Source organism: Benincasa hispida, chromosome 12 (assembly GCF_009727055.1).
Source record: "Benincasa hispida cultivar B227 chromosome 12, ASM972705v1, whole genome shotgun sequence".
Taxonomy (NCBI): Eukaryota; Viridiplantae; Streptophyta; class Magnoliopsida; order Cucurbitales; family Cucurbitaceae; genus Benincasa; species Benincasa hispida.
In genome coordinates this window covers 78,666,629-78,693,710 of record NC_052360.1, presented here as the reverse complement: position 1 = coordinate 78,693,710, position 27,082 = coordinate 78,666,629, and the positions used below count along the sequence as shown (strand labels likewise).

The 27,082-nt window shown below is 34.0% G+C and overlaps 1 protein-coding gene across 2 annotated transcripts; it reads left to right on the top strand.

Moving 5' to 3' along the window:
• The first annotated feature begins 302 nt into the window (after positions 1 to 302).
• Positions 303 to 5,124, top strand: LOC120092543 (60S ribosomal protein L38). 2 transcript variants are annotated; one of them, XM_039050660.1, is made up of 3 exons: positions 303 to 440; positions 811 to 994; positions 4,745 to 5,124. In XM_039050660.1, exons 1-3 carry the CDS (start codon positions 438 to 440, stop codon positions 4,765 to 4,767), a joined length of 210 nt encoding a protein of 69 aa, XP_038906588.1. In that variant the 5' UTR covers positions 303 to 437; the 3' UTR covers positions 4,768 to 5,124. The 2 variants fall into 2 exon arrangements, with proteins under 2 accessions (XP_038906588.1, XP_038906587.1); XM_039050659.1 differs by lacking the exon at positions 303 to 440 and having other exon boundaries at positions 805 to 994.
• Positions 5,125 to 27,082: the final 21,958 nt, after the last annotated feature.

Genomic DNA, 27,082 nt, shown 5'->3' with positions numbered 1-27,082 from the left:
GAATTCTAAACTAAAGAACTTTTTTAAAAACCTAACTCGGAAAGTGAGAGATTGTGAAAAAGTTTCAGTTGCATTTTTCATAAAATGAGATAACGGAAAGGTGAGGAGAAAATTTCTGTTGAGATTGAAACAAAATCTTAATTTTACCATAATTTAGTAAATTAAAAAAATAGTCATATTTCAAAACCGCACCTACTTTTTGGTCATCTACCACAAATTCTCTTAAATTTATTTAATTTTCCCCTTTTTTTCAATAAATAGGTAAATGGGCCTTCTTGGATTGGGCTTATCTCAATTGACGGCCCAAATAGGGTTTCAACCCAGCATCATATTCTTCTTCGTTTCCCTTTGAACCTCCACATAAATAACTTCTAAAAGCTAGGGTTTTGAGCCTCCACAATCAGCAACCACACGGCAGTCTCAGTTCTGCCACCAAAATGGTACCTCTCAGATTCTAATTCCAAATTTCATTGCTTTTCTATTGTTCACATTCTTAATACATTCATGATTCAATCCACTTTTGATTTCTTATGTTTGCTGTCACCGACTTGTCATCTGCCCTGATTTAGCCTCTGTTCTATCTTGTAATTGTTCAATGCTATAATTCTGCATATCCTCATTAGATTACAACTCCAGATGTCGGCGTTCTTTATTTTTTTTGGTTATGGTCTGTGCGGATTTGAGTAACTCTTTGAGATGTGGATTTTCTTCTTGAAATTCTATCACTGTTGTGTACATGGCTCTCTCTCGTTTGAATATCTTATGCTTAATCAATACTTTGTCTTTTTGTTCCATATTTCAATAATGCAGCCAAAACAAATTCATGAGATCAAAGACTTCCTTCTCACTGCTAGAAGGAAGGATGCTCGTTCTGTGAAAATTAAGAGGAGCAAAGATGTGGTGAAGTTCAAAGTTCGATGCTCCAAATATCTTTATACTCTTTGTGTTTTTGACTCTGAGAAGGCAGACAAGTTGAAGCAATCTCTTCCACCAGGTTAGTTTCACTTTTTTTCATAACTAACATTGCAATGATATATTCGAAGTGGCTATAACTGTAGGTTAGTAAAGATCTTTAAATGGTTAGATAGATTAAAAGTGTTTCATAATTTGTTTTTTTGATAGAAAGTGTTTCATAATTTGTTTGTTACGACTATAAATTTTGAAGCAAGAGGCTAATAGACTAATAACACTTATGTGTGCTTTTATCGTCTGATTTTGGCTGAAATGATCCTTAATCTCTAAAAACACACCTTTTCTTTTACTAACTTCTCTATTAGTATAAATAGGCTTTCCTCACTAATCTCTCCCTTATGAAAATTTTCTCTATAACTTCAAATTTGCTTCTTGTTTCCTCGCATAGGTTCCTTGACAAAATTTTGTATATTTCTCTAGAACGGCCTAAGTAACCATCATGGGTTGGCTTATTGATAAAAAAGGAGACATAGTCTCAGTAAAATGACTAACAGGTCAAAAGTTTAATCCATGGTGGCTACCTACCTAGGAATTAATATCCTATGAGTTTCCTTGACATCTTAAAGGTTGTAGGGTCAGGCAGATTGTCCCGTAAAATTAGTCGACGTGTGTGTAAGTTGGCCCTGACACTCACGAACGTAAAAAATGAGAGGGAAGAAAATCTCTAGAACAGTAGAACTGCCTAAGTCTCAATCTGCTTAACTACTAGAATAAATTACTTTTAGTGATTGTGTAGAAGGGGGCAAAATCATTTGGCTGGCATGTTATTCCCTTTCTTTGGGGGATTTGACTTGAGGACTTTTAGACTTTTTAGGAGTCCAGAGATTTGTGAGTCGTGTGATTTGTGGGCTGTGAGATTTGTCGGCACGGCCAGTCATGTGAGGTTGTCTTTCCCTGGATTATGACCTAAGAAACCTTCTGTTTTGGGACCTGGTGGTGGATAAGATGCATATAAGGCTTGCTTCTTGGGGGAGAGATTTCTTGGAACATTTTTTTCTCTTTTTAGGGAACCTTCTGCTGTCGTAGGAATCTGTTAGATCCTTCCTAACAAGAACAAACTGAATAACAAGGAATGGACTCAAAGAACAATCAAGCATGAAAATATGTTGAAATATTAAAAGAAATAGTAACAAGATAATCCTTTCCCAAATTTCCAATTAGGAAATCCTACTAACTTTTTCAGACCTTTCTCCAACCCTTCTTCTATTCATAGTAAAAAAAACTAACCACCATACTAACTATTTACTAATATGCCCTAACTAATAACCATCATAATATTCTATCCCAACAAATTCCTAACTAGGGGTCTTAAAATACTCTGCCCTTCGAAGACACCTTGTCCTCAAGGAGTGCTTTACAAAGTACAATCACGAAAAATTGGGCTCTTTCTCTTCTCTCTCTCTTCTATTACTATTATTATTACTACTATATTACTATACTAATATACGCATGGGTAACTTACATTACCCCGCCCTTTTAAGGCATCTTGTCCTCAAGGTGTGATTACAAATATTTGATCACAAAAATGGGCCTATTTTTTAAAAGCAAAATGGAACCCCAGTAGCTTGCTCTTCAATCTTGGAAAATGATTCCTTCCCTTCGGCTTTGAAACGTACTTGGGCTCCAAATGATTCCTGTGGCTTCATCCCATATAGCAGCCCACGAATACAAAATCTTCCAGAATTATATTTCTTCTCAATAGGCACATGACCGAGCCCATGTCCACACCATTTGCAAAGGTAATTGAGGTTCTTCTCTGATGGGCTAGGTCCACAATCAGCTTGCTGTCCAAAATCAGCCAACAACTCACTTTTAATTGGTGCACACTTCCCATTTATTAGAGAAATAATATAATGGGCCCACTTTCTACTTTCCTTCTTCTCCAGCTTTTTACACTACCCATTTTTCCATTTGAACAACATGAAAATCGGCCCACCTCCTGAGGCAAAATTAAAGCTGGTAATTCCCACTAAAACAGACTTCTTCATGCCCTTCTAGCCGATAATTCATTCCCACAAAGATTAAATTTGCATCTTTCGCAACAACCGGTCCCACCTCCTGACATTTCATGTGGAGAGGGATTAATTTTCCCATCACTTCACAAAACTTATAGCATTTCCCAGCCTTCATCTTCTTCCATCTCCAGCAACCTTTGACTGAAATTTTTAGGGCATACCACCTCTTCTTCCTCTGACCACCGGTGACCACCTCTTTGTCATTCCTCCGATGCGACTTCTCCCGGCCTCTACCACGTTTTTTCGACCACGTGGTTGCCATCATACTTTCTTTACTCGATCGTTTATCCTCCCATATGCTGCCGTAATCTATTTTCTTTTCTCTCGATCGCAACCATTCTTCCTTTGCTAATGTTGATTGCAACATTTTCTTTATCTCCATTTGCACCTTCTCTTGCCGTCGACGAGGGACTCTAATCGATCACCATCTTCCTTTAGTTTCCTTTTTTCTTTGACCGTCGGCCGCCAATTCCTCTACCATCTCTGCACGTCCCTTGAGGTGACGTCTTCTTTGAAGATTCGCCTCTGGCCGCCCTTGCCAGTGATGTCGACAATGGTCTCCCTCATCCTTTTCTCTTCGTTTCTTTTGGAACTTGTGGCTATTGAACCATTGTTTCCTCCGCCAAAGCCAACACCTCCCAATGGACAACTAACTTTTGGTATGCCAGATGCAAACTCAGCCTTTCCGATTACTGTTGTTGAACTCCACCCTGTCAAAAAACTACCTCTTCGATCCTTCCATTTCTGACCGTAACTCATTTCAACCCCTTCTATATCTTCTTTGCACTTTCTGTTTGCTTCCATATGACATCAACACTTTGATTTACTATTTTTTAACAACGAATTCTCACTCTCTATCTTATTTATCTTCTGATAATTCAAGTGCATTTTACCTTGTTCTCTATGTCTTTGTTCCTCCCTCTTTTTTTGCTTTTCCGTGTCGGATTTTGCTGATGACTCCCTTTTTCTTCCTTTCTTCTTGCCTGATTGATCGACTGTGCTCCTCCTCTAAGGTGGTATGTACCCTTTGGTAAGATCTTTGTCTTCCAGCCACATTTCGAACTTATAGCATTTCCCAGTCACTTATCCTTGATTGGGATGTGAAAATCCCAAAAACGTTTATGTTCTTTATCTGGCAGTATATCCGTTGAAAAATTAATGTTCTTGAGAGGCGTTGGAAGTTGTCTTCCTTGATTTCTCTGTTTTGTTTCATCCTTCTTCAGACCTAGATCATATCTGGCAGAGTTGCGAGTTTGTCCCTTTTTTATTTGACAATTTGTATGGTGAAGGAATCGAACCTTTGACCTTAGTTTTGTTAAGTCATTTTTGCATGACTTCTTTGCTGCAATTTGTTTTTTTTTTTTTTTTAATTTCATTGTCTTTTCTTAAATGGACATTAGTATTGTCAAAGTGATCATAGTCCATCTGGCATATAGATTTGTTAATGACCAAGACGTCTATTGTTTGACTCCTCCCTATTGTACTACAAAAACATAGACATTAGTATAGTTATTTTATGAAGATTTATAAAAATTAGCCTCAAACCAACATAAAAGGACTAATTTTGAGATTTATAGAAATTATGTGGATTAAATTTGAATATTTGAAATTATAGGGACTAAAATGGAATTATTCCAATCCAAAGTATGTGGACGAGGATAATATTTTGAACCTGAAAAATTACTTAGGATGAATTTGGTCCTAATATATATTGATATTGACAGAGAAACCTGACATTTACTTTTCAATCTTTGCAGGTCTGAGTGTGCAAGATCTGTGAAAGAATGGTTCGAGTTTCTCGTGATCACGAGTGAGGACTAGATTTTTTATCGGTGTTTTTCCCAACTATTTAGCATATGTTTAAATTGCATTTGAGCTTGTAGTAATCTATACCGTCTTCATTTTCTAGGGGATTGGTTAGAATTTAGAATTGATATGTTCGAATTTATCATGTGGGTGAACGCAGTTGATGTCTCAGTAAGGGCTGTTTGTTGTCGGAATGAGATGGAAATGAGATGGATTTGGAATGGAATGTAATCCAAAATCCATGTTTGGATTGAGTGTTTTGGGTTCGATTTGTAATATTAAATTCATTCCGTTCTCTTAGTTTTTATGCTTCACGATTCCATTCCTGTTTCGCCTTTGATATTTCAGGCATTTCAACACTTTGATTCCAGGTAATTTGATTACATTCTAGCCTCTCAAACAATCTTAAAGTAACAATTTTTCCTCAGTCTTTCGACCAGTGTTTCATAGAAACATTATTCCTCATCTAGGTCACAATTATTTATTTGAATACGTATTATATCAATAGTAATTTTAAAAAAGGTATTTGTTTTTTAAAAAAGGTATATACGATTCCATTCCTGTTTAATATGGGGTTCGTAACCACATCCATAATCAATAAATGCGATTTGATTGTAGAGTTGTAGGTGAGCAATCTGATTGTGTTTGTTGATTATGTGGGATCTACTAGGAGATGTTATTTGTTTCGTTACAATATTGTTACAGTAAGAAAATTATGAATCTATTATCATTATTGTTTCTTTTATGGTAATATTAAGAAGACAATGATATCGGATGTTGCAAAGTAAACAACTTCGATCATAATTAAATTATGTTTGCTATCGTTGTCCGTTATGATCCTTCATTCTTATGACTATACCAATTTTGATTATGAATTGGTAGACACGGTTTTAGTTCTTTCGACTTTAATTTTAGGTTTTATATATATTATTGTGTTCAGTAGACAAAGATCTTTAAAATATGGAAGTATGGTTAAGAAAAGTTTAGAAGAATGGATAATTATTATTATAAGTAAGGTGTAACTCTTTTTCTAGTAATTCAATTATAAGAATTTTGTAGTCAAGTTTGTTTGTCTTGGAGCAATTTTAGTTAGGTGATATTAAGAAACATGGGAGTAAGAACAAAATGTGTTGAAAGAAAGCATTGTTGGTCTGGGGATATAACACATTATTAAGATGTTCTCAACTCATTAAATCTTTACTCCCGAAGAGTCCATGTTCACACCATCTAATTGGTGTAAGACTATTATGTGTTGACACCGGAACAAATATTGCATAGGACAGGTCCATCTAAATTCTAAAACAACTCCCACCAAAAAGAAGAGAAAAGACCTCCAAAGGCTCATTTTGCCTTCTTTGGATTAGGGTAGTTTAAAAACATATTAGCAAAGAAATAGACAAGGCTGGAAACTATCGTCTTTATTAAAATGCATTGAATGACTTGCGTTTTCTGAAAACAGAAATAGCTATACGTGTTTTTTTTAGAAAAAAAAAAATTATAATCAATTATTGATATGTCGTTAAAAGTATTATCGATTATATTACGGGTTTAGTTTCTAAACTTAGCTTTTAAGTTTTTACATCTCTTAGATAAACTTTTAAAAGATTTTAATAAGTCCTTAAATTTTTCAATTTTGTGTATAATAGATCCATGAATGATTTATGATATATTTAAATTTTTTTAAAAGCAATTGATCTAGTAGATATAAATTTGAATTTTATGTCTAATGAATTTTACACTTTCATTTTTTTTGTATAGTAGACCTGCCAATATTTAAAATGTCGCATAGGTTATAAGACCTATTAGTCATAAAATTAAAAATTCAGAAATATATTGTCACAAAATTGTGAGTTTAATTAATCCCAATTCCATAATTGTTGTACTAAAAAAAGACTATTTGAGGGTTCTTAGAGTTAATGCACTATTCAAAGTTTTGCAAGATTAAGCTAGATTTCGATGATGAATAGATTGAGTTTTATGTGCTAAGTAGCTTTTTTGTGACCTGCATTCTATTCAAATATGTTAATAAAATAATAATTTGATATTAGAACTTTTTATTAGGAAACTTGAATTTATTTTATTTTTTTTATAAAATATAAAATTGTAAAATTGAGGAGCACAACGGAAATGTGTATTTTCAAGATCCACTAAATCCCATTATTTGTAGGCAAAGTGGCAAGTAGACTGTGGTCTTACATGGACACCAAGCATTTATAACTACAAGGCACATGGACAACATGAAGATCGACACATGGCTTTTAGGACTCTAAGCATTGATCATCTATAGTATAATATTTATAATACTTCCCCTACGATGCCCATACATATATGAAATATGTCTCTTTAAAACCTTACTAGGGTTCTCAATGGGAAAAAAATTCTATATTATAACTACAATGCACATGGACAACATGAAGATGGTTTTTAGGATTCTAAGCATTGATCATCTATATTATAATATTTATAATACTTCCCCTACGATGCCCAAACATATATGAAATATGTCTCTTTAAAACCTTACTAGGGTTCTCAATGGGAAAAAACTCTATATTATAACTACAATGCACATGGACAACATGAAGATCGATACATGGCTTTTAGGACTCTAAGCATTGATCATCTATATTATAATATTTATAATACTTCCCCTACAATGCCCATACATATATGAAATATGTCTCTTTAAAATCTTACTAGGGTTCTCAATGGGAAAAAACCCTAGTGAAGGAAAAAAAAATACATATTTCATATAATATATACTCCTAAAAGAATACAATATATTTACTCCTCCTCACAAAAACATCACTTAAGATCTCTGAGTAGTCGCATTCCAATGTTGTGCACCAATTTTTCAAAAGTTGTGGTTGATAATGTCTTTGTACATAAGTCTGTCAGGTATCCTTCGAACAAATTTATTGTACAGTGATGTCGTCATTTTCTTCAAAATCATGAGTGTAGAAAAGCTTCGGTGAAATATGTTTTATTCCATCACCTTTAATATATCCTCCTTTGATTTAGGTTATGCAAGTCGTGTTGTCTTCGTATAATATTGTTGGAAGATTTTTATTAGAAGACAAGCCACATATTTCATAAATGTGCCGAGTCATTGATCTTATCCATACAAATTCTCGACTAGCCTCGTGAATTCCAAGAATTTCAGTATAATTTGAGCAAGTAGTCGTTATGGTATGTTTCACTAATCGCCATGATATAGCAATTCCTCTGCATGTGAACAAATAACTTGTTTGAGATCTATATTTGTGTGGATAAGATAAATATTCATAATTTGCATAACCAATTAGATCAAAATTTGATTTATTTGAATAAAAAAGACTCATATCGATTGTTCCTTGGAGATAACGGAGTATATGCTTAATTCCGTTCTAATGAATTTTTTGTTAGGGAAGACCTATATCTAGCTAATATATTTAATGAAAATGCTGAAGGATCTCTTACTGAAGAGTTCCATGAGCACGTTCGGATCGCTCCAATTTCACAGTGACCAAATACAACAATATACATTCAAACGTACAGTTATGCAAACAAATAGTAATTATCGCCATGCCATGAACAAGATACAACAAGGGAGAGACTTACCATACCAGTTGAAGACAGTCTTCAAAATTTGGAACTCAACGCAGCGAAAACCTCTACCTGATCGTCAATGCAGCAGCACGCACAACCGTAAACTCACGACCGCAACGGGGATGACACCACCAGAAAAGAGCCACAGGTATTCTCAGAGAGAGAACCCAAAGCATGGTCTTTGGTAAATTTGGTAGAGGAAGGAGGAAAACCAGATCATATAGGCGATAAGCAAATGGGAGGCAAAAAGGTACTATCGTGTAGTAAAATGTTTATCATTTAGGAGAAACTACACGATCGTGTAAGTTTTACTGAACGATCATTTAGGAAATGATATATGATCATTTAGTAAACTCGGCACACGCTACGATCGTTTAGGGAAGCTATCCGATCGTGTAGGAACTAGTGTGCGATCGTTTAGGCGTGAGGTGGACGATCGTTTAGGCGGAGAATGACTATCGTATAGGCTCTCAATTTACTTAAGCGATCGTTTATGATTCACCAGCGCGCTCTCTCTATCTCTTTTGGGACGGGAAATTCAAAATGAAAACCATTTTCATTTTAATTCATCGATTACAATAACCAACGCTGCCCCACTAACCCACGTCCGAACGTTTTTTTTTTTACTTAATTATCATAAAATTATCCAATTAATTAATAATAAATATAACCATATTATATGTTTACCCTATAGTTTGATATCACATATCTAGTATAGTATTTTATCCTCTATTTGATATAAAATATATTTATATCTAATCTCCTCCAATATAATGTATCTCATACATTTAACCAATTATAACATATATAATAATTAAGCAGTCCAATTATATCATATATAATTGAACTTCCTCTTGTCAATTTGAACATTTCAAATTAACCCAAACACTCGTTCTCAACTTTATCCAAGCTACCCAAGGGACTTAATGGACCTGTGGCTCGAAGCTCCAATGGTCCATGAATAGCTGACTAAACTCTTTAGCCACGAGATCCACCATTCGTTAATTGTCAGGCATTCCACTAAAGACCAATAGCTAAACTCTTCTTACCACAGATATATTTATGTGTCCATCGGATATAACCAATCATGAGTATGATGATCTTTCACAGATGCTCGTAAGTACAGCTGGACCAAATTACCATTTTGCCCCTGTAGTTACATCTCACTCTTTAAGTACCGCTGATTCCTCTAAAGAATAATACAACATAGTCCAACTATGTGTAAACACCTCTTGGGCCAAAAAAAGGTGTGTAGCGCTACATCGTTCAAGCCCCAGAATCAACCCTTAAGGAAACTATCTATCTACTTACCCCTGCCTCGGGGAAGAAGTGAATTTCATCTTGTGTAGTTGAGTTCCCAGCTCCCAAATCAGAAGAATCCCTAAAATGATAGTTTTGAATCGGCAACCTGGCCACTCGCACCTATACAAATCAAAGAACCACCCTCAATGGCAGGAGTTCCAAACTCACTTAAGATTGAGGTCGTGTTACCTATGGTCATCCTAGTGAAGTGAAGTTTCTGTCATGAACGGTGTTATATAACGAGACGTTAACACTTCGTGATCAGGTCTTATAAAACTCTTTGTATAAGACGCCCCCGCTCGCATGTCCCCAATATGAATTATCAGGATCAGACCATCTGTGACAAGTCACAATACTTGTGACCATTCCACAAAGCAGGCCGCATCCGTAGTGTTACTAGGATAAGGTTTCCCTCCTATATCTATATACTACAGACCATTTTGGTTATCACTCAAGACATGATCCACTTGTATGTCACCACATACATGCTTGAGTCACATATAGATAACTAAGGATTTTATGTTTATTGGTTTTTGGTAAATCAAATAAAACAAGCAACTGAGCAAAAATACAATATGTGAAGTAAATATCATATATTATACAACACAAGCGTTCGTACAAACTATTTACAAACTACAGAACACGAGACTTTAGGGCATCAACCCCAACAAATGCAATATCTAGTCATGTATTATTAGCAAGATAAGTCTGCCAATTGCACTAAGATATGATACTTCAGGACCAAGAAGTTCTCCATTATCGTCTCGAAGTCGAAATATATCTTTTTTTATATTCAATGAATTGACTTCCATTGAAATATTTAATGGATGTGCGTTGTGCATATAGAACCTTTTCAAAACTTTTCCTGTATAAGCTGACTGACGAACAAATATCCCATTTGCTAAATGTTCAATATGCAAACCAAGGCAAAAATTTGTCTTCGAGATCTTTCAACTCAAATTCTTTCTTAAGATATTCTATTGTGTTTGAAAGCTCTTCAGAAGTTCTAATTATATTTAAGTCATCAACTTTTACAGTTATAATAGCAAATCATGATCGTGATTTTTTTATAAAAGCACAGTCATGATCGAATTAGGGATTCTAATATAAATATAATTATCAAGAGATCCATATAAATATATTATGACTACATTCATAAGATGCATGTCCAGACTTTCATACACAGTCAGGTCAATTAAATATATCAGTGTAATTGCATCTATCACCAAAGAATATGTCTCCTCATAATCAATACCAGGTCTTTGTGAAAAATTTTGTGCAAGATTGTGACCTCATTATTTTTTAAATACCCATTTGTATACCACAAGTTTGACACCTTCTAGTATTTGATCTATTGGTCCAAAAAACCTGATGTTTTGAAAGTGAATTTAATTCTGCCTCGATTGCTTCTTTCCATTGAAGCCAATCTTTTCTATGTCGATATTCTTTAACAAATTTTGGTTCATGATCCTCATTTTCAGATAAAATATCAAGAGCAATATTATATGCAAAATCTTGTCAATAACTATATTAGTTCGATTCCATTTTTTTCCTGCTATCACATAGTTTATTGAAATCTCATTATTATCTTTAGGTATTTCACCTTCCTCTCTAGCCATGTCAAGGATTTCTTCATGGATATTTACATCCTTGACCAAGTCTTTTTACTATTATTTATTTTTCGTTTTCAAGGATTTTTATCTTTGGAACCCACTAGTCTACCACACTTCTGTTGTGTTCCAAATTCATTAGTGAAAACTTGTGTTAGGATATTAATTTTTTATGGGACATTTGCAACTAGTATATGTGATTTGGTTACTTTCTTTGCATCTATAAGTGCATGTAGTAATTGATTTGTTATATTTTGAAAATGAATTGTTTTCTGAACTTCAAGTTCGCATTGATCTGTACGGGGATCTAAATGAGACAATAACGATGCATTTCATGTAATTTCTTATTCCAACTTCTTAATTCCTCCCCTTAATGTTAAAAAATTTGACTCATTAAAATGACAATCAACAAATTTAGCATAAATACATCACCCATTAGAAATTTAAGATAAAATAATAATTGATGGGGAATCATATACAACATATATTTCTAACCTCCTTTGAGGACCCATCTTAGTGCATTGTGGTGGAGCAATTGGAACATATACTGCAAATCCAAATATTCTCAAATGAGAAATATTTTGCTCATAGTCATAGGTTGATTGTAATGACGAGTACTTATGATAAGCTATTAGCCTAATGCATACAAGTGACGTTGCATACAAAATAGCATGTCCCCATACAGATGTAGGAAGCTTAGCTCTCATAAGTAATGGTCTTGCAATTAATTGCAAACGTTTTATAAATGATTCTGCTAAATCATTTTGTGTATGAACTTGAGCTATAAGATGTTCAACACTTATCGCAATTGACATATAATAATTATCAAAAGCTTGGAATGTAAATTCACCAGCATTATCAAGACGAATGGTCTTAATCATATAATTAGAAAATAATGCTCTTAACTTAATTATTTGAGCAAGTAATCTTGCAAATGCAAAATTTCGACTTGATAATAAGCACACACGTGACCATCTATTGTATGCGTCTATTAATACCATAAAATATCTAAATGGTCCACTTGGTGGGTTAATAAGTGCACATATATCATAATGAATTTGTTCTAAAAATGTAGGTGATTCAGTTCCCATTTTAGCTGGTGATGGTCTAATAATTAATTTTCCTTGAGAGCAATCATCACATGATAATTCATTAGATTGAAGAATCTTCTGGCTTCAACGGGTGTGCATTTGCATTCTCAATAATTTTCTCATCATTATAGACCATGGATGATCTAATTTGTCATGTCAAATTGTAAATATGTATGGATTCATTAAATTCAGGTTCATTGTTGCATATGTTTCAATTACTCATATATGAGTATGATATAATCCAAGAGATAAAACAGACAACTCTTATGATATATGCTTTTCATATGAGACAGTAGATATGATATAAAGATACTCCATATTATTCTTTTTATCAGTCTCAGTATGATAACCATTGCAATGTATATCTTTAAAACTTAGAAGATTTATCTTTGATCGACTAGAGAACAATGCATTGCTAATTGTAAATTTTGTTCCTCTAGGCAAAATAATATTTGCTTTGCCAAACCCCTCAATTAGGTCAGCAGAACCTAATATCGTATTGACTTTTGCTTCCTGCATTGTCAATTTGGAAAAATATTTTGTACTTGTAAGTATTGTATGTGTAATTGATTGTCTGCCAGACATAGATCTTCCTTGCTCATTTTTTAATCACCAAATATATGAAAAAAAATCACGTTTCTTCATTAAAAAAGATAATTACAATAAGAAAAACAACACTTGGAATATACAAAAGTTAACATTTACTTTTAAAAAAAACATGAAGATTGATTCTAATTTTTTTTTAAAAAAAAAATACCAACAACAACAACAACATTAAGTCTAAATATTCTCAAAGTTCAAAGAAACACTTGATGTTTCATCAACTTTGTCAATCTTTTCTTCAGGAGATTCAAAGAAGTCTGTCACATCTAAATTGGTCATATGAGATGGGTCAAATATGTCATTATTCTAGTATGCAAAATTTGCTTCCACATTTTTTTTCTTTTTCCTGCAGGGAAGCTTGATAGAGGTCAACTAAGTATTTTGAGTGCGACAGGTATGTGACCAATGTCCTGTCATTCCGCATCAGAAGCATTTATTTTCAATACTCTTTGAACTTTTATCTTGTGGAGATTTTCCTTTGTGATCATCATTTTATGTGCTCTTTTTAAATTTGAATAATTAAACGACCATCACGAAAATAATAATTATTTCTTCCTCTGCCACGGTCACGACTTCGACCACGACCACGACCTCGATCACGATTATTAACATTCACAACATTCACTTCAGGGAATGACATTGTTCCAATTGATAGAGATTCGTCATTCTTCATCAATAACTCGTTATTTTGTTCGGCCATGAGTAGATATGAAATTAGTTCAGATTATTATTTAAAACCTTTCTTTCGACTACTGCAGGAGCGTATTCAAGACATGAAGTGTAGAAAATGTCTTATCTAACATATCAACATCATTAATTTTCTCTCCACATAACAACAATTTTGAACTAATCTTAAATAATGCGGAATTGTAATCACTTACAGATTTAAAATCTTGTAACCTCAAATGTATCCACTCATAACGAGCTTTAGGAAGAATGACTGTTTTTTTATAATCATACTTTTCTTTCAAAAATTTTCACAAGATACGGGGATCTTCTATTGTAAGATACTTCATTTTCAATCTCTTGTGGAGATGATGACGAAGGAAAGTCATAGCTTTTGCTTTGTCCTGACCGAATGTCGTATTTTCTTCTTTTATCGTTTCTCCCAAGTTCATAACATCAAGGTGAATTTCAGCATCGAACAACCATGATAAATAATTATTTCCATTAATGTCAAGGGCTGCGAATTCTAATTTCATAAGGTTTATCATGACAATACTATCACAAAACATTGTATTTATATTAGAAATTCAATATGTACTAAATATGTAAAATAACATTGAATTTATTAATTATAATAAAAAAGAAAAAAATCAACCTACCTTTAGCGAGGAAAGCAACAGGACCTCGTGCTGATAACGTGTTGTAAAACTGAAAAGCACAACGAAAATATCAATAGGGATAAAATATAATATAATAATAAAACAATAGAATAAAATAACTAAAATTATAAAAATAGGATAATCTGAAAATTCAAAGTAGGATTTTTTAAGTGTATTTTCAAGATTCTCTAAATGTCATTATTTATAGGCAAAGTGATAAATAGAAAGTGATCTTACATGGACACCAACATTAACTACAAGACACATGCATAACATGAAGATTGACACTTGATTTTGACACTAAGCATTGATTGGACATCTATATTATAATATTTATAATAGAAATATAATTTTTTGTTCATTAACCTAATTTTAAAATATTAAAATAATAATAATATGTATGAATTTAATTTTCGAAACACTATTTTTAAGATTCATACAAAACTAACCTTGAAAATGATTTATTATGAAAACTGGAGTGACACGATTGGAATTGTCCATCTCTCAATTTAATTCATTTTATTTTCTTTAAACAAACGAAAAGAAAAATAAGGAATCCAAATGTATTTTTTATTTAGAAACAAAAATTGTAAAATTGTAAATAAAATAAATGAAGGGCCCAATCGTGTGTGTGGGGTCCACAGAGGGAAGCAGCAACACCTGACATTTAAAGTACACTGGGTCCCTCTTCTTAACTAACCCCTTTAATTTCTTGTGGGTCCCTCTTTTTGTCTTTATTTTTATTTTTTTAAAAAAAAACTTTTATGTGAATTATTTCAAACGCCCATTAATTAAATAATAGTTAAAATTTTAAAAATAATAATTTAACCCGTAAATTTTAATTTGTAATAATTTAAGTTCCGTTTGAGATTGCTATATCTTTTAAAATAATTAATAGTAACTATGCTTTTAGAAAAATCATATGTTACGGAAAACTAATTGATGTTTGGTAAATTTCAATTTTAAATATATAAAAAGAGGTAATAATGTTTAGTAAATTCAAACCAGATTTGTTGTAGTTTAACTTTAATGATTGAATCAGACATTATTTATTTAATTAATTATTATTTTTGTAGTATATTAAGTTGTTATGAGTTATTTACATAGAATTTTTATAGTTTAAATTACAACCTATATTTTACCCCCAAGAAGTACAAACTACCCCTTGTGACTTCCTTAAATTATATTATAAAAAGTTTTTAAAAAATTTCGTATAAAATAATTGTAATAAATATTATTTGAGTATAAGTAAAAACAAAATGTGATAAAAAAAAAGAAGCTACGTTATCTATTTTGTTCGCTTCAAACTTGTAGCAATATGGCGTTTGACGAGCAAAATTAAGTTGAATTGAGTTAGTAATTATTATAGGAGGAGTAATTGAGAGAATTGATGCGAATAACGGGATGAGAAATGTTAGTTAATGAAAATAACGAGATAATAAACATCTTTAATAATTGGTGAACCAAACGGTGGGTGGTGCTTTTTTACCCACCCAACCCAACCCAACTTGGGGGCCAAACACCTCTTTAAAGATGTGGTAGTATAATTTAATTCAACTGAATGTTTAAAAACCTTTACATTTTTATTAATTTTTTTTAATAAAAGAAATGACTTAGTTTATTGAATAAATTCCAAATTGATCTTCACATAATTTAATGTGATAGAAGGTTTTAACCATAAACATAATCTTCCAATATTATTTATCATTACCCAGATACAAAGATATCCTAGAATAAATCAATAGCCAAATAATTTCAGTTAACATGAAATTTTAGATATATTTTATAAAATACCAAGAAATTTAATCAAAGCAAAGGAAACAATACAAAGATTACAAAGATGAATTTCTCTCTCTCAACACTAATTATGCAAACAAAAGGGAAGTAAAATTTCTCAAGATTGTTTCAGTATTTGAAAGGAAAATTGACAAAAATGACCTATTTGAAGTATAATTTTATATTTTTGACCTACTTTAAAAACAAGTTTTTTTTTACCCCTTGATGATGAAAATGATGCAAGCATAGAAAAGATTGGTTGTACAATTACTCTTATGCCCCTTACTAAATTCTCACTTTCAATTTCAATAACCAACCTACCAAATTAATTCAAAAAAATTCTCCACCTTAAAGATTTATTCACAAAAAAATTATTTTATCAAAAAATAATTGACAAAAAATTATTTTTCATATTCTAACACTAAAAATTTCTCCACAAATTTAATTTGTTTACAACTCCACAAAAAGTTATCTACACCAAATTCTTTCCATAATGATAATTTATATAAAAAAAACATGAAAAAATAGTTAGACGATCGTATAGCAATGTGAAGAAAAGTTAGACGAATATTCACCGAAGCTGAGCGATTATTGGGACTGGGCATAGGGAGGGCACCAGGTAGAGGAGGGACATGCAGAGAGGGGACGGGTATTGGGACTAAACGATCACTTAGTACCATCGCCTAGTACTAAACATTTGCTTAGCTATGATCGATAGGAACGGGAGGGCACCGGGTAGAGAAGGGCGCGTAGAGAGGGGGGAGTATTGGACTAAACGATCGCTTAGCCATGATCGATGGGAATGGGAGGGCACCGGGTAGAGAGGGGGCACGTAGAGAGGGGGCGAGTATGGGACTAAACGATCGCTTAGCTATGATTGATGGGAAGGAAAGGACACCGAGTAGAGAGGGGGTGCGCAAAGAGGGGGCAGGTATAGGACTAAACGATCGCTTAGCTATGATCAATGGGAACTAAACGATACGTTGGATTTTCTAAACGATGGCACTACACGATCGCGCTAGGCGATGCGATGAAGTGCTACGTGATAGAACTGGGTGATCGTTTAGATGTAGACCTAAGCAATCGTGGTGTGGAAACTAAATGATACGTTGCATTTTCTAAATGATGGCACTACGCGATCGCTTAGCTACGACGTGACTAAGCAATGTGATGAAATGTTACGTGATAGAACTGAGCGATCGTTTAGATGTAGACCTAAGCGATTGTGGCGTGGGAACTAAACGATACGTTAGATTTTCTAACGATGGAGCTAGGTGATCGGTTTTCTCAATGTGCAATCCGGTTTAGCCCCTTATTAAATGCCCACTTTCAATTTCAATCACCCACCTACCAAATTAATTTATATTCCACCTAAAATTAATTTATCCAAAAACCATTTCTAAACTTGTATCTCTTCATCAAATTGTTTCTCTTCATCAAATTCTCAACTAAAAAGTTTTCTTCATCAAAATTCCAAAACTTGAATCTCACGAACCTGTAATTTTGTACACTCCGTCATAAGAAGGTATGTATTTCATTTTTATATGTATTCTTAATAATTCACTAATTATTAGGAAAATTGACAATGCCCTTCATTTGATATTTATTTATAAATTTTTGGAGGTTGATTTTTGGAGTTTGAGTTATGGTTGCTTTGTTAATTGTATGTTTTTTTTTTTGGTTAATAATGCGTTGCATTTAATATTTTATTTATCAACTTTAATAAAAAAAAAACATTAAAAAAATATATTATTTTTTGATACCCGGCGAGCCTCATCAGACATTCTCTGGGTAAGAAACAAAAGTTTAGATTCCCGGTCGTGCTTCACCAGGTTACTCGACCGGCGCACATAAAGTCCCATGTTTCTGTCTTTTGGCCCAGTGGTCCACCCCGCCGGGTCCATCACAGGCCAAAAAACGGAAGCATGGACTTTTTTTTATATTGATTTTTTATTGCATATATTAATACATTTTCTATATAAAATGTAGGAGAATGCCTCATGTTTGGATTTGTTTTGGTGGCGTTGGGAATGAAAGAGAAAAGGATTACGATGGAGGAAAAGTTGCAAAGGGTTTACATTGAGTTGGACACGACCTATAATGAAATTTTCGAGTGAAGTTTATAGATAAGTGTTATAATGTCGGTTGAAGTATGATCTTGTTATAAATGTATACTTTCAATTAAGATCCAAAGCCCCTGCATTTGTAATTCGTAATGATCGAAGATCTAACACGCATTCCTTACATGGGAAGAGATCTTAGTATACCTCTTTACGTATCCACACTTCCAAAGTATTCAACAAATCAAGGATTTCATCCAAATAATTCATATGTTCGACGAACTGAAGAAATCCTTCAACATCTAGGCCAATATTGTGGAAGATGGAGTCAGATAGTCAATTTTCCTCCATATATTTAACACCATCACTTACTTCCGTCGCCTTAGTAATTTGGCGACTCATAATTTAGGGGATGATGCAGACCAAGGTCAATATTTCAATAATTGGTCTTGGAAGGGAGAACAGACGATGAACCCAAGATTAACACCCACCAAACACATCATGCAGAAGAACGAACAATCGAAGACTACGGAGGCTCGTCACATGCAATGGGTCGTGACTTGTCACATCCTTCTAGTAGTACAATCACCATGCCAGGTCAGTCTTATTCTTCTGAAGATGTGCAAGTTAGTGACATATTTATATCTAAGAAGGATTTAAAGATGCGGTTATCTATGTTAGCAATTAGAGGTAACTTTCAATTTAGGGTGAAGGAGTCGACCATAACATTATACAATGTTATATGTTTAGTTGAAGAATGCAAATGGAGACTTCGAGTCTTAAATTGAAAAATTGTGAAATATTTAAGATATCTAAGTATGACAATGTCCACACATGTATAAATGAAATATTGACTAACGATCATAGATAAGCTTCTAGTTGGGTTCTCGGACATCTAATTCCGTCGAAGTTTAAAGATGTTAGTCGTTCATATAGACCGAAAGACATTATCAAGGATATAAAACAAGAGTATGGTGTGAGTTTAAGATGGCAAGGCATGGAGGGCAAAGGAAAAAGCGTTAGTGCTTGTTTGGGGTCATCAGAAGAATCGTACAAGAAGTTACCTAAATTTGGTGAAGCCTTACAAATTGAAAATCCTGGTTCAACCTTTAAATATGATCTCCAAGAAGATAAATATTTCAAGCATGCCTTTATGGCTCTTGGTGCTTCCATAAGGGGGTTTCTGAACTACATTCGCCCTGTTTTAATTGTAGATGAAACACATTTAAGAGATAAATACAGTGGTAAACTCCTGCTTGCAACTAGGGTCGATGGAAATAATCAAATATACCCAGTCGCATTCGGTATATTTGGTGGAGAAACTAATAAATCCTGGGTGTGGTTCCTTCAACAATTAAGATGTGCAATTGGGCAAGTTCATGATTTGGTTATAGTATCAGATAGACACACTAGCATAAAAAAGACAATTATCACGGTTTTCCCATAAGCATTTCATGGTATCTGCATCCATCATTTGAAAGCTAATTTCTTAGTGAATTTTAAGAATAAAGATATTTTCGAATTTTTTGATAAAGCGGCAAAGGAAAGTCGTGAGTTTGTGTTCAAGTACCATTGGAGTCAATTTGTAGAGTATCCAGGTGCACGCAAATACCTAGAGGATATTGGTCTTGAGCGGTGGGCTAGGGTGTATCAATGTAATAGAAGATACAATCAGATGACAACAAATCTCGCCGAGTGCATAAATCGAGTGTTAAAAGATGCACGACGGTTACCAATCACCTCATTTCTAGACCATATTAGAGGTTGGTTACAGGATTTGTATTACAGAAGTCGAACAGAAGCATCAAACAGTACATCAAGACTATTGGACTATGCGATGACAATAATTCGTGACGCGGCGGACAAAGTAAGCTGATATGAAGTTTGGCCAATTGACCAACATGAGTTCGAGGTAATAGATGGAGGATTGGGAGGTCTGTCAATATTCACGCAAGAACATGCACTTGTCGCAAGTTTGATTATTATGAAATCCTTTGTTCATGAAACGATAAAACAACATGCAGCGGAAGTATCAAGGATACATAAGCTTTTTAATTCACTAATTTTGACAAAAACTAAAGCATGCTCTTCTCAAAAAGTGGGTTTTCTGAACATATCTTTGATGAACTCACCAAGAAAACTCCTATTCAGCTGCTGTCTTTTCTTGTTATCGACGTGAACCACCTCAAAGTCTTCCCTACTTTGCTCTTGGAGCTTTAGGCAAAGTTGTGGGACTTAAGAACAGCTTGAAGATGTGAAGAAACCAGAGAAACTTACAGCAGCACAGCTGAAGAAGACAACTTCTTCTTTTGAAAAAAATTCTCTCGAAATTCTTTGATTATTCTTCTCTCCAATAACTCCAATCTTCTTTATATATTAAGATGAACATACAAAGAGATGGAGTGCATATCTTGCAGCTCATGCATAAAGAATCAAAGTAGAGAAGATCATGGTTTGTGTGTGAGCATAAAGATGATGATAATTGAGAAAACTCTTTTTCCATTATGTACAAACATGCAAAACGATTTTTCATTTTTTTTTAAAAAAAAAATGATATTAAATCATTTTAATTCAAAATTTTATTTTTCTAAATTTATTTCTTAAATTAATTTTTAAAAAATAATAATTTAATATCAAGATATTAAATTAATTTTATACAACAATAATCATCTTTATATATTTAATCATATTTAAAATATTTATTCTCTTGTTCCGTTTAATTTGAACGTTTCAAATTAATCTCTCAAGCTACCCTAAAACTTATCCATTTACGAGCTAGTAGGGTGACCTCGCGGACCTACGGATCATGAGCTCCAATGATTCGACATTAATTGGCTAAATTCATTAGTCCGATCTAACCCCCATTCGTTAACTAATAGGACACTCCACTATAGCCCATAGTTGAACTCCCCTCACTGTAGATATATTATGTCCACTTAATAACCATAATAGTAAGTTGATCCTTCACAGGTTGTTCGTAATCACAGCTAGGTCAAAAATACCGTTTTACCCCTGTGATTATATCTTGTTTCTTAAGTTCCTACTGATCCTCTAATGAACAATTCTGATTCATAATCTCTATGAATCAAATTCTTTCTCTATCATTAGAAAGCGGGACCCCGATTGTTCAAGACCTGGAGTCAGTACTTAAGAGAACAACCTATCTGCTAACTCTAAATAAGGTAGAAGTGAATTCTATCTTGCAAGGCTATGCCTCCAGCTATTCATCCGGTCTTATCCCTAAAATGGTAAGCTTATTGAGTAGTGCTGTTGGACTACTCTCACCGCTTGCAGATCAAAGGATAATCCCAAACAAACAGGAGTTCATAGCTAGCTCAGGATTAAGATCGAGTTAACCTAGGTTATATAATAAATAAAATACTCAGTTTTAATAGTAAACAGTCGTTATAAAGAAAAGTGATTATTTTCGTGGTCCAGTCTATATGCAAACTCATTGCATAGGATGCCCCCACTCTCATGTCTCAACATGAACGATTTTTGGATCACATCGTTTGTAGCACCTTACAACTTCTTGTAACAACTACAAATTGGGCCACATCCAATAGTGTTACCAGGATGAGATACCCAATTTCATCCATATACTTATTAGACCATTTAGGCTATATACTATCAACTTGATATTGTTTATGTCACTATATAAAGTTACAACATTCAGACTATAGTTACAACATTCAGACTATAGCCAAGGATGCGTTTATTGGATTTTCATAATAAGATGCAAAATCAACCAGTCATTGTTATTGATTAAATAGAATGTTTAACACGAACTGCTAGTTCTAAGACATTTCCAACAATCTCCCACTTTGACTAAAACTCCAGTGAGAACAAATATATACAATATAATGTTGAGATACATAATTGGAAAAATACAATAAACTAGGTCATCTACAATACCATAGACATTCTCCCACTTGCCCTAGATTACATTACTCAAACTCCTAGTCTGAATAGGTTGCCCTCAAAAACTTTAGACGAGAGGGCCTTGGTGAATGGATCAGCAAGGTTTTCTTCAGAGACTATCTTTGTGACGAACACATTTCCTCTGTGTACAATCTCCCAGATGAGATGGTACTTTCGTTCAATGTGTTTTCCATGCTTGTGACTCATGGGTTCCTTTGAGTTAGCCACAGCACCACTATTGTTACAATACAGTGTGATAGGCAGGTACATATTTGGAACGACTTCCAAATCAACTAAAAAATTGCGTAGCCATACTACTTCCTTAGCAGCTTTGCATGCAGCTACGTATTCCGCTTCCATGGTGGAGTTAGCGATACAACTTTGCTTGATGCTTCTCTAAACTATAGTTCCTCCATTAAGAGTGAAAACTGATCCTGAAGTAGATTTCCTGGAATCTACGTCAGTCTGAAAATCAGAATAAGTGTATCTCGTAAGGATCAAATCTTTAGGTTCATACACAAGCATATAGTCCCTCATTCTCCTAAAATACTTTAGGATATCTCTTACAGCGGTCCAATTACTATATCTAGGATTAGATTGGAACCTGCTGGCGATTCCAACTGCAAAACATATGTCGGGACGTGTACACAACATAGCGTACATCAAACTCCCAACTGCAGAAGCAAATGGAATTTTGTTCATCTCCTCAACCTCTTGAGGTGTCTTAGGATATTGTTCCTTTGAAAAATGAATTCCATGCCTGAAAGGTAATAAACCTTTCTTGGAATTTTGCATACTATACCTTGACAACATCTTGTCAATATAAAATGGCTGAAACAGTGCTAATATTCTATTTTTTCGGTCTCGAAAGATCTGTATTCCTAGAACATACTGAGCATCACCTAAATCTTTCATTTGGAACTGTGATCTAACCATCTCTTTATGTCAGCAAGAAAGCTTATCTCATTCCCAATGAGCAAGATATCATCAACATACAGAACTAAGAATGCTACAGATTTGTTGACTATCTTCTTGTATACACAAGGTTTGTCAACGTTATGTTCAAAGCCATAAGATTTGATCGTAGTGTCAAATCTTATATTCCAGGATCTGGACGCTTGTTTCAATCCATAAATGGATCGATTAAGCTTACAGACTTTTTGTTCTTATCCTATTTCGATGAACCCCTCTGATTGAGACATAAAAATACTTTCATCAAGATAGTCATTCAAAAAAGTTGTCTTGATATCCATTTGCCATATTTCATAGTCATAATATGTGGCAATGGCAAGAAGTATTCTTATTGATTTAATTATGGCAACAGGAGAAAAAGTTTCTTCATAATCAACTCATTCTCTTTGGGTAAAACCTTTTGCCACGTATCTGGCTTTATAGGTATGTACCTTGCCAGTTTGGTCTCGTTTTCTCTTGTAGATCCACTTACAACCTACAGGTGTAATACCTTGAGGTTAATCTACAAGTTCCCAGATTGAGTTGAAGTACATAGACTTCATTTCATCGTTCATGGCTTTTATCCATTGTTCCCTGTCAACATCTTCCATTGCCTTCTTAAACGTTAATGAATCCTCTAAACCATCATCTTGTATGATGTTTTGAGTTTCTGTTAAACCCATGTAGCATTCAGGTTGTTGGATAACCCTCCCACTACGACGAGGCGTCCCCAACTCTTGGAATGGACGTGACGGGACAACAATCGTTATTGATGGACCAACTTGATCAACAACTCTTGTTGATTTATCTATAGTAACTTGAGGCAGTTCTTGCAATATTAGTTTATTGCGAGGTAGATGATTCTTAATATGATCCTCTTCCAAGAAAGTTGCATTTGTCGATACAAACACTTTATCTTCTTGGGGATCATAAAAGTATCCTCTTTTTGTTTCTATGGGTATCCTACAAATAGGCTCGGACGTGTTTCCAATTTTTTAGGATTCTGTACCAACACATGTGCTGGACAACCCCAGATGCGGAAATCACGTAAACTTGCTTTCCGTCCTTTCCACAATTGATATGCTGTTTCGGAAACAATTTTGGATGGAACAACGTTTAGAATATAAATTGCAGTCTGTACTGCATATCCTCAAAATGATTGAGGTAACTGAGCATAAATCATCATAGACCGAACCATGTCCAACAAGGTTCGATTTCTCCTTTTTGCAACACCGTTTTGTTGTGGTGTTCCAGGTGTTATGAGTTGAGATTGAATTCCATGATCTACTAGATAGTTCTGGAATTGCAAATCCATATACTCACCACCTCAATCAGATCGAAGTGTTTTAATTCTTTTACTTAACTGATTTTCAGTCTCAACTTTAAATTCTTTGAACTTTTCAAGAGTTTTAGACTTGTGACTGATTAAGTAAATATAGCCATATCGAGAGTAATCTTCAATAAAACTGACGAAGTACTGATATCCTCCTCGAGCTTTAACATTCATCGGGCCACAAAGGTCTGAATGTATAAGCTTAAGAGGTCTTTTAGCACAAAAACCTTTGTCAGAAAAAGAACTTTTCGTCATTTTTCCCTCAAGACATAATTCACATGGAGGTAGGTAACTGTCTTCTAACTGATTTAGATGACCGTTTTTTACCAATCTCTCAATCCTATTAAGATTAATGTGACCAAGCCTGAGGTGCCAAAGATAGGCATTAGGAGAAATTTTTCGCTTTTTATTATGAGTTTCAACTGTTTTAAACATCTCTATATTTAAAATAGTTTTTGCTTCCGTTGGTTGTAATATGTATAAGTTATTTGCAAGTCTAGCAGAACAAATATGAATACCTTTTGAATAAATAAACACTTTATTATATTCAAAAGATATACTGTACATATTTTCTAAAAGACAAGAAATGGAGATCAGATTCCTTTTCATCTTAGGTACAAAAAACACATTCTTGAGTAAGATAAAAGAATCTCCAAAAAACAACTTCACATCTCCCACTGCTTCAACTAAAATGACTTTACCTGTGCCCACCTTGAAAGTCATCTCATATTCAAAAAGTCTTCTCCAAGAACTAGTTTCCTGTAGAAAAGTACAAACATGATTAGCGGCACCTGAATTTAATATCCAGGTAAGGTGAGAATTTTCCACTATACATGTTTCAACAACTAATAAATCATATTTACCTTGTTTATTCTTTTCTGCTTTCTTTTCAGCCAAATATTTTGGGCAATTACGCTTCCAATGCCCAACCTCTCCACAATGGAAACATTTTCCCTTGGGAGTTTTGTTTTTGTTTTTCTTCGTTATGGTTTTCTTTTTCCCTTTTCCTTTCTTTTTCATCTGTACGGTTTTATCTTCAGAAGAAGAAGAAGGACCAGCTTTCTTATCATCAACGGGTTTCGTACCAGACGTAGACCCTTTGTAAAACTTTTTTGGTATAGAAATAACATTTAATTCCTTTTCCTCGAATTTCATCATCGATTGATAAGTTTGCAATTCATTCAACAACGTCGTTAAGCTATAAGTGATTTTGTTCATGACAGCATTTGTCCTGAATGGCAGATAACTCTCAGGAAGAGATTTCAGTATCATACTCACCTGACTTGTTTTGTCTATCATAGCCCCGTGAGCCTCTGCGATGTTAAAATGGACCATCATGTCGAGAACATGTTCTCTCACGTTGGTCTCATCCTTCATACGTGCCACATACACTTATTTTATGGCTTCATGTCTAACAGACGATGAAGGTTGCCCGAACATCTTCTATGATTCCATGATCTCACGAGCTGTGGGCATGACCTCATGTTTCTTGTTGAGTACATCAGATATACTCACCAAGATATAGGCCCGGGCTTTTTCGTTCACCCTTACCCACCTATCATAAATATCCCGAACATTTCGACATTCCTTCTTTAACACAAACATCAAGTCATCTACTACTAATATTGTATTGATATTTGATTTTCAATTGGAGTAACCCTCTCCGTTAAATTTATCAGAAGTAAGCAGTTGTATAATCGAGTTCGATATTGCTGAAACATTTTAAACAATTTCTATTAAATATGCATCTAAATCCATTTTAGCAAAACTAAAAAGTACCCAATAAATCTTTATTTATTTGCAACGATACTTAAGTGATTTAGAACAAGTGCTATCGTGGGACAGTCAAGAATTCCTTCACAGAAGCAAGACAGTTCTTGGCCAAATACTATTATCTAGAATAATTCGTATCCTAATAGTTCTTTTGGTTATCGTTTTTGGTCAAGATCTTTACTAACACTTAGTAATTCTTGTAAGTTTGACCCGCCATTTTTAGATCTTATAAGACAGTATGAATATGCCTCCGAGAGAGAAGACAATATCCAAGACGAAACTATAAGACCCTATTCATTTTACTAAAGCTTGGGTTGTTCCGAATCCTATGTTACAACCCTCCATAGGGATCGTCGTGGTTAACGACTAGCTAGTGCCGCATAAAAACGACAGCAGGCGCAATATAGGAATCTCACGGTTCAAACTAATGGAGAGGGTAGGAGGTGTTCTGTAAACCGTCAACTTAAGTACCCCCAGCCTTAGACAGGTTTATGAATCGATATGAGCTTGTAACCATATTTAATAAGGCAACAATCTATTTTAACGATTAAAATTAGTTGTTAACCTAAGTGAGCATGCAACTGTTCTTTGTTATGGATTTTAAACGTCTAACTAATTTTATAACAGCTTACAAAATTTAGACATGCTTAAACATCCACAACATTCAACATAGGTATTTAATATCACTATTATAATAAACATAAACCTAACATGCATACTATATATTATAACAATTATAACATACTGTCAATGCATGTAACAAGCTTCCTACGGTGGGGTTTTAAATCTACATGGCATACTGTATGCATATACATGAATTTATTTAATTATCACATACATCTCATGCATAAACAATTAAATACTAACTATTATGGTTTTTGTTTTGCCATAAACAAGCAAACAGACAGCTAACTATTACAAATAGGTTCAAAACCATCTTTGAACCGCTCGAATCGCTC